General features: G+C 34.3%; 1 protein-coding gene across 3 annotated transcripts in view; it reads left to right on the top strand.

Annotated features, from left to right (window-relative positions):
- The window catches only part of LOC106463619 (NGFI-A-binding protein 1-like), a 90,484-nt gene that overhangs the window by 59,980 nt on the left and 21,564 nt on the right, over nt 1-8,940 (top strand). For 2 of the 3 annotated variants that reach the window (XM_013923668.2, XM_022391154.1), the window contains 3 exons: nt 1,484-1,617; nt 3,653-3,785; nt 4,638-4,828. In XM_013923668.2, coding sequence (XP_013779122.1) covers nt 1,484-1,617; nt 3,653-3,785; nt 4,638-4,828 — 458 coding nt within the window. The remainder of the gene's footprint in view (nt 1-1,483; nt 1,618-3,652; nt 3,786-4,637; nt 4,829-8,940) is intronic. The other variant, XM_022391153.1, reaches the window with a different exon arrangement.

Below are 8,940 nucleotides of genomic sequence, written 5' to 3'. Positions count from 1 at the left end.
ATACCGTAAATCAAAAAAAAGGTTTACTGTTATTTAGTTTCGTTCAAAACCTACAAAATCTTCATTGCTTTCACTGTAATTTATTGTTTATTGTTTATGGAGCATTATAAATAATTATGTTTTTAAAATAAAAAACTACTATTGTTATAAATAACACATTCAATTGAACTAAACTATTCATGGCTATTTAAATATATTTACACATGGCTTGTGTATATCGTATATATACATATATATTATTCATACCTTAGGTGAAAAGGACGCAAGCAGATTTTGACATCAAATTTTAGGGTAAAAAAGTGCGTCTTATACACCGAAAAATACGGTAATACTGAAAACAGGCCTTTCTTGATATTACAATTTAATACTAAATGACAACGTATTTTTGTTTTACAACTTCAGTGTGAAAAGCTTTTCAAAATAAAGATGGGTCTGTAAAAAAAAAATCGTCTGCTTTCGTTTGTGACTCATTAATGGGATTTTCCTCTTTAACGTTAATTGCATAATTCATGACGCTATCTAATTTTTGTTTAATTTGTTTTTATTTATTTGTATCTTTTTACACTGACATACTGACCAGGTGTAGCTAGGTTGCATGCTCATAGAAATTAGTTGTAAGTGTTGGCTTTTGTATTCTGAAAGTTAAAAAAAAGGCTATATAAATGTAGCTCAAGTGTACTGAAAACAAAAGCTAACCACTTATAGCTTTATATCTGTTCAATCATAAAATGTTCTTACAATTGCACGTCTGTACGTTGTAGTAAGTTAAATTGTTAGTATCATACATTACACAGCAGTAAGAAGGTGTGGAAAGAATAGTTACTGCTTAGGGCCGGGCGTAGCCTAGTAGCTAGAATGCTTGAACTGTGAACCCTAGAGAGCACGGTTCGCGAATCGTTGCCGCAAAACAGTGCTGTACACCTTAAGGCCGAGGGGGCGCTAGTCGACAGTACTCACCATCTACCTTTATCAGGTTGAATAGTGGAATCTGATCGTCACTGTAAACAAACGAAGCTCATTCGTGTTTTTCTCTTTAATCAGTTAGTTTGGGTCTAAAAAGTGGACTCTTATTTCACAAAAGCACTTTTCCATTCACGTGAAACGTAGTTAGTATTGAACAAAAAACAGACACCATATTTGTTAATCAGTTAGTTTGGGTCTAAAAAGTGGACTGTTAGTTCACAAAAGCACTTTTCCATTCACGTGAAACGTAGTTAGTATTGAACAAAAACAGACACCATATTTGTACATTTAAATTTATAGTTTATTATTCACTGTAAGGTACTCATCTTATTCTTGTGGTTAATTAAAACAAATCTACTGATTAGCCTTCAGAAGTTGGATAATATAAAATACATGTAGATATAAGTGTTATGGTAATTACAAGCGATTTTTTGACGGGGTTCAAGTTCGATTTTGTAACTTTGGTCGAATTTTTAGACTATGAGACGATCGATAGTTTGATATTACATGTACATTCCAGGTATCTGTTAATGAAGCAGCTGCTCAGATATGTAAGCAAGTTCCTGCCCTTCTCACCCGAAGAGACGAGCTTTTCCCCTTAGCCCGACAGGTGGTGCGAGACAGTGGATATCAGTATTCAAAAGGCCATTCCAGGTATTGAGCTCTCCGGTTCTCTTGGTAAAAACACATACAGAAATTTTTCACGAAAGTTTTTTGTGGGTTGTGTAGAGCACGATAGATATTTTCGTATATTTCAAGAGTTTTGTTTTTACCTAGAGGAGCATTAAATATCTAAGGAAAGTCAGTTTCAAATATCATGTTACACTTTCGATAAATATTGATGAGGTTTCAATTAAATTGAAATAAACTTAATTGTTTTTGTTTAAATATTTCTAGCTATTTCCTCTGGTAACAATAGGACATTTTTTATGCTTTCCAGTTTCAGTGCCTTATCCTTAGTTATCGTTTGAGGAAAAAAAATTTCGTGTTCTGCACGAGAAGTGTACTATTCAGGGGCACAGCAAGACGCGTCTAAGAAGAGACGTTTAGTAAACGTAACACCTACGCGGTGTTTAATGGCGCTTACTTAAATTAACAACATTTATGGATCTCTCGTGTATTCGTTGAACACACAACTTTCACGCGATGTAAGTTTTGTTGGGTTTTTTTTTTTGTATGTTTGAAATGTGAAGCCATCCTAGCGTTACCAAGTGAATTATACCAACTCACGAGACTCTCAGGAATTTTATAAACACATACAAAAACGGTTCTTGTGGATGAATGGTTTAAAAAGACCGTGTTTTCTGGTGGATAAACTACTTGCTTATATACTGGTAATCTCTGTTTAAAATGTTTATAGCACCAGATAATGTATCTGGTAAAATAATCCTTTCGACAGTATCATTGTGCGCTTATAGCGCTTTTAAAAATATTATTATTTTTAGGATGACACGATTTTGTGTTGTACTGAGGTGGTGGGAAGGATATGGGACAAAAATGTCTTTATGTGGGGAGTGGGGCTAAAGTAGGGGGCAACTCCTCCTCCTTGTCTCCACTCTTGTAATCCCGCCTGTGACTGATACTATATGCAATACAAGTTAGACTGCTATTTTTTATATATATCACTCGAGTCTTATTAGCGTTTGGTTTCATTAAAACACTATATTTCAATTTCAGTATTTTGTAATCACTTATAAAAAAAAAAACGATAATTGTGATTTTCAAATTTTGAAACGATTTTTGGGTTACATTTTGAACAAATGTTTCTAAAATTAAATAGAAGTTGATCCGAAATCGCTACCATTGCTATTTTGCTAAGAAACGTGCTCCCGCTTCTTCCTCCAGTTGCTATATTTGCTGCAAGCTTCTTTCCCATCTGCTTTAAAGGAAGAAAAAGTTTAAGTTGTGGCCTCATGACGAAAACTTCTCCTTTTTTGCTAAAATGCGAGATAATTCATTCATTCTCTTTTATGTTTTCATTCAGTTTGAAAAAAAGCAGAAAGTGTAAAAACTAACACAGCATTTATTGCAAGGCGGTTAAACTCTTCCTCAGGCTCCTAACACTAAATGTTTTATAGACTATTGATAGTTTTGGCCCTCTTTATGGATTTTGTTGTTATTGTTAAGCACAAAGCTACACAATGGGCTATCTGTGCTCTGCCCACCACGGGTATCTAAATCCGGTTTCTAGCGTTGTAAATCCGCAGAAATGCCGCTGGGGGCTCTTTATGGAAAACAGTTGTATTGAAACGTTTTTCTATCACCCGAATAAAGTTCCACGTAAGTGACTATACAAGATGTCTAGCTTATAATATACAAACACTCAATATTCCACAAAAGAAAAAATGCCATCTTTCCGTTTACTATACCACACAAAACCCCACCTCTCCGCTAACGGTTCCACACACACACACAAATTCTGCTAACCGTTCCATAGAAAATTCCGTCCTTCTGCTAACTATATCTCCCTACTTACTGTACATAGGTTAAGTAGGCATTTTCGCTTTTTTTTTGTTTGAGCCGATAAATAAAATATTACAGAAATATCGTTGAGTGGAAATTTAACTCGTGGTTTCTAATTATGATGTGTCTTCTCAAAACACGACTCGCATGGTGGTGGTGGTAGTAATTTTGAAATCGTTTGTCTGCTCGTCTACACGGTCTTCGGCAGCTTGAACAAAATTATCAGTTTTGATGATACTTCTAGGTCTCAGGGCTATAGATCATATGACGAAGATTCCTGTAAGCGGCCCAGACTGGACCCGTGTCTCGGTACCTTCACTGATAAAGTTCAGCTCGAGGAAGAGAAGAAGAAGCGACAGGTGGGTAATTAAGTCTTGTTTCTCTCTTTCCCGGATTTAGCTCCCTGTGGGCTTAAGAAGAAGAAAACAGCATAGAAACTGACACATCCTAGATACGGTGAGTATGACCAGGCTCATTGGAACGGACAAACATTGGTGGGGTGGGGGAAGCAGTCGTAAATAAATAAAAACTGTCTGATAGTCAGTAATAATGCTTTCAATTGTTGCTGTGTTTTGCTACAAAATCGTAACTCATATAAATAATAAGAATGCTTCAGGTAATAACCAGTGTACATATTATACATATGTACAAAATTTATTAACGGCGTAATGTTTAGAATTGTTAAAGAAATGGCAATTTCCTTTCATTTTGGTTGCCAAAGTCAGCCAACTGCATAGAAAAAGATCGTGTAAAACTTGTTTGGGGTGCAATGATATTCTCTCCCCCCCCCCCAATTTAATTATGGGAGAGGAACGTGCCCCTCCCCGATTCCAACGTCTATCAATGTTTAACGAAGCCTAGTGATTAGTTGTTCATCAAAAACACTGTACTTGGCAAAAGTCAAAGGTATTAGAGAAAAATTAAATGAAACACCATGTTCGTAAAAGTAGGTAACAATAAAATGAAAGAAAATAAAACGGAACAAGAAAAAGAAACACTGTATGCTTAAAATACCAGATACCTGGTTCTTGTAATGAACGACGTTACGAGCTCCATACTGAATCCTTGGTGTATCTCGCTATCTAACCCAGAGCGTTTTCCTTTTAAAATAATAATAATCAGGCAGCAATCTTTCATAAAAGCTTCTAGCTCCAACTGTACTTGTGTCACAATAAAAGTAATAAAATTAATGTTCCATCCACGCGTTTCAGGAGAGAATTGAAGCAATAGGAGAGCAGCTGAAAGCCATAGGAGCCCAGCAGGAGGAGCTGAAAGCTAAGTTACAGCAGAGCTATTCTGGAGTCAACCATGTCCAGCCACAGCTGGAACAACTCTCTACACATCAGATGCAGCTGATTAATGAACAAAGTGAGCTGAACAAACAGTTGAAGAGACTGGAAAGGTGAGTGGCGTGTAGAAGTGGTGGTAACCAAATACACGCTAACAGAAAAAAAAATCCGAATAAACCTTAATGAGGATATACGCTATGTCTCTGTAATGACATTCATCTTCCTTAGCGAATCGGTCGTATTAAATTTCTATTTCATTAAGTGGAGGAACATGGACAGGTTGTATAATTAAATTATACAAATACAGAGCTTTTAAAGTTTGTCATTGCGTAATTCAGTCAATTACGCACCTGCCTCCACTCGGTCAGATGCATACACAAAACGGCCAGTCATGACGAACCCAATTGATTGCATTGCACAACACTGACAATGTATATATATTAGGGATCTGTTTATAAGTTGTTATTTCTTTAAATAATAGTTATAAGTATGTGCTGAATGAACTTAGATCTGATTAATTTACGTCTATTTAGTTTTTAAGATAATTACGCAACGTACTCTTAAAAATAATGAGTGTTTGTGTGTAGTTAAGCACAAAGCATTACAATGGGCTATTTATGCTGTGCCCACCACGGGAATCGAAACCCGGTTTCTAAATGGTATGAGTTCGCAGACTTGCTGCTGTGCCGGGGGATAAAGAGGCGTCTTGAAAAATGATTTTAGACTAATTATCAATGCCTAAAAGTCTCGGAAAATAGACTTAATTTGGTTGACCTATTGTACCAGGACTGAAGCCTAGAAATTCCAGTACACCGGTGTACAGCAATGCCACTTTTAAAACATAAATCGACTATTTTATCTTTGAGACAACACTAAATCGGAATAGCGCTTAAACCCAGACGAATCCCGTTATTGTTTTTTTTTGTTTGTTTTTTTTGTCTTAAGAATGTTATAGAGAGCAATTAATTGGCTTTTAAAGACCGAAAACAGTAAGACTGTTGTAAAACTTGTGAATTAAAGATACTATGGTAGAGGAATTAATATAATGCTAAACACTGTGGATTAGAGCTTTCAAACGAGCAAGTGACCAATGAAGCTAAGGTCATTGTAAGATAAACGAAGTTGAAGAACGGCTATGGTAAAAGAGACTGGTAATGGTGACTTCATGTCAGATAAATAACCTGAGTAATAGTAAAGGCTTACTAAATAAAGTTTATAATAAAGTCAGTTGATACTAATATGAACAAGTGAATGTTAGACCAGGTTTAACAAAAGGTGCAATAAAAGTGACACAGGTCAAGGTGAACGTACCTTGATTGGTACAGTGGACTAGTAACTGTATTAATGGGTAGACCATGCTTAACGAAGGTTACTCTAAACGTGACACAAGTAATGGTGAATGTGGGCTAGTAATTATACTAATGGTAAAAAGTTTTGTTTACAGTGCAACGTGATAGGGTGAACAATTTAAACAAGAAACTTCAAAGTGCGAGCTGAATCAAGAGTAGACACGGGGGGTGGGGTTCTGTGATCACGATCCCCATTGAATCAGACCGAAAACAAATAGACGAGTACAGAGACTATGATACTCTGTTTGCGAAGCTCTAAAATAAGTATTTATAATTCTGTAACATTGATAAAAATTTGGAACGATATATCCCTTATTATTGTTATTAATATATTTTTTAAAACAATAATAATATATTAATTAAATTAATTAACCTGTTATTAATAAATTACATGTATCATTACAATTAGTCCTATATATCGTTCTGTTCCAAGAGTTGGAACCCCCCCCCCCTTTGGCTGAATTGACTGAGTAAACTGATCAGTTGATTGTATACTTGAGATGCTGGGTTAATCAATTTCTGATCACAAGTACTGATACAAAGTTTGGAGAATAATAAGTGATACGTTGCGAGTATACAGTCGTTGCATGGTAACTTATGACGTGTAGTTTCAGTTCAGCTCTGAACTGTATTACGTCTACGAAAGGAACTGATATTCACATATATTAGGGCTTTATCTTATATTAGTAGCTTGAATTATCTGGCGTTGTGTATACTGTTTTATTATTATTATAGGTATAATTCTGTGTGGTGTTATCTTCAATATTTCTTACATTTTCATATAAACGCCCTTAAAAATAATATTCTTCTCATTTTATATTTATAACACGTATGTGTCTCATAGGACACAGAATTCAGAGAATAACGTCTACGTTCATTAAAGCATTAAACGAAGAGATCTAATGAGAATATAGTCGTATAAAAGCTTCCAAAGAAAAACATGCATTAAAACTGAGATATCTAAGTAACAATAGCTGGCGTTTTAGTTCAGACAAAAGTAAACAATAGTAAATGTACAAACTGTAGATGCAGGTGTACATGAACGAGCTCCTGCATTATGCGCATCACAGTGAAAAGACAGAAGTATTGTTTCAACCACACCTGCTCAAGTTTAGCACTAGTTTTAACTTTGCATTTGAAACTAAGTTGTAAATTGGCTGAAAAATATACTTTCTCTCATTCGTTTTATTAAAACAACATGACAGTTTATGAAACGTATCTTATAAGCTACAAGATTTTCTACTCGTGATGTTGGTTTATAAATTTACGTGGTAATGCACACAGACAGAAAAATTATATATATATATATAAAAACCGCACAGAAGATGCAAAAGTAAGTTTAAAAACGAAAAAATACTGATACAAAGTTTGGAGAATAATAATACAATGGTACTAAAATCTAGGAAAGACATAACGTTTCGGGCCTGAACCCTAAACATTTAGGTCCGAAACGTTGTATCAAATTAAGGTTTTCCTAGATTTTATTGCCTCTGAATCTAGTGTTGTTTTTTTCTTTCTCAATATTATAAGTTTAAGTGGCAATTTTTAAATATACGTAAAAATTATAAGTTTAAGTGACAATTTATAAATCTACGTGCACTAAAACTTATAATTTTTCGCGTAGATTTATAAATTGTCGCTTAAACTTATAATTTTTCACGTAGATTTATAAATTGTCACTTAAACCTATAATTTTTCTCGTAGATTTATAAATTGTCACTTAAACTTATAATTTTCACGTAGATTTATAAATTGTCACTTAAGCTTATAATTTTTAAAAATTATAAGTTTAAGTGACAATTTATAAATCTACGTGAAAAGAGAAACTATGTAATTTAAAACATCAACAAGTATATTTCTCAGCCAGATTGTTAATTTACAAATAGTAGTTACATTTATGAATTACGTGTGTAATATATAAATTACAAATACAAGTTAACTTAAATTGCAAAGTTACACTTGGTGGGCCTTATATTTAACACTCATGAAATATAACCCTCTGAAGACCAAAAAAATATATAACACAAAGAAAGTGTAAATACTTGGTAATCCTGAAATATGTCCCTCCCCCTCCCTAGTGGTTCAGTGATAAGGCTTATAAAGCTAAAATCCGGGTTTAGATACTCGTGGTGGGCAGACCACAGATAGCCCATTGTGTAGCTTTGTGCTTTAAAACAAACAAACAATCCTGAAATATGTCGTTGAAAAAAAAATTAAACTATTTCTGTCTAGAATACAAAAAAAAAAAGAATATGAACATTTCGAAAACACAGCTCTTGTTTTTTTATTATTATCATTCAAATTTACTCGTTTCGAGCTGAAGCTTTTCGTCAGATAGTCACAATGTTTTAACGTACACGATATTCGAAAAAAAAATAGACGATACAAACAGCGCATGTGATACGTGCACAGCAGCAGTCATAATTATCATTAATTATAATAAAATGTGATTTAAATACATTTTTTCCCGCACGTGCATAACATTCTTAAAAAAAAAAACCGTTGCTCTGAAATATCAAAGAAAAAAAAAAAGTTAACGTGTACTTACAACGTTTGCAGCTAAAAGTTTCAGCTCCCCCTGTCGTTTCAGGATTGTCATGCATATAAGCCAATTGCAATATAATAAGAAATGTTGTCGCGTAATCAGTCGAGCAACTGTAGTTAAGAGTGGAATAAAACAGGTTAACGACGGGATTCTCATAAAACAAATAAAACCACTTACTGTAGCAGTCAACGAACCAGCAAGACAGACTTTGTTTTATTCATATTTCACATATCCGTGCTTATTGTGTCCAATCAGCACTATATCCCTCAGCTGAAATGAGCGCACGAACATCGTGATTATATAATATTTTAATTGCAATTGATTTTCGCCG

The sequence above is a fragment of the Limulus polyphemus genome, unplaced genomic scaffold (genome assembly GCF_000517525.1).
Source record: "Limulus polyphemus unplaced genomic scaffold, Limulus_polyphemus-2.1.2 Scaffold1447, whole genome shotgun sequence".
Classification (NCBI taxonomy): Eukaryota; Metazoa; Arthropoda; class Merostomata; order Xiphosura; family Limulidae; genus Limulus; species Limulus polyphemus.
Note: the sequence above shows the minus strand (reverse complement) of the source record. Positions and strands in the feature narration are given on the sequence as shown.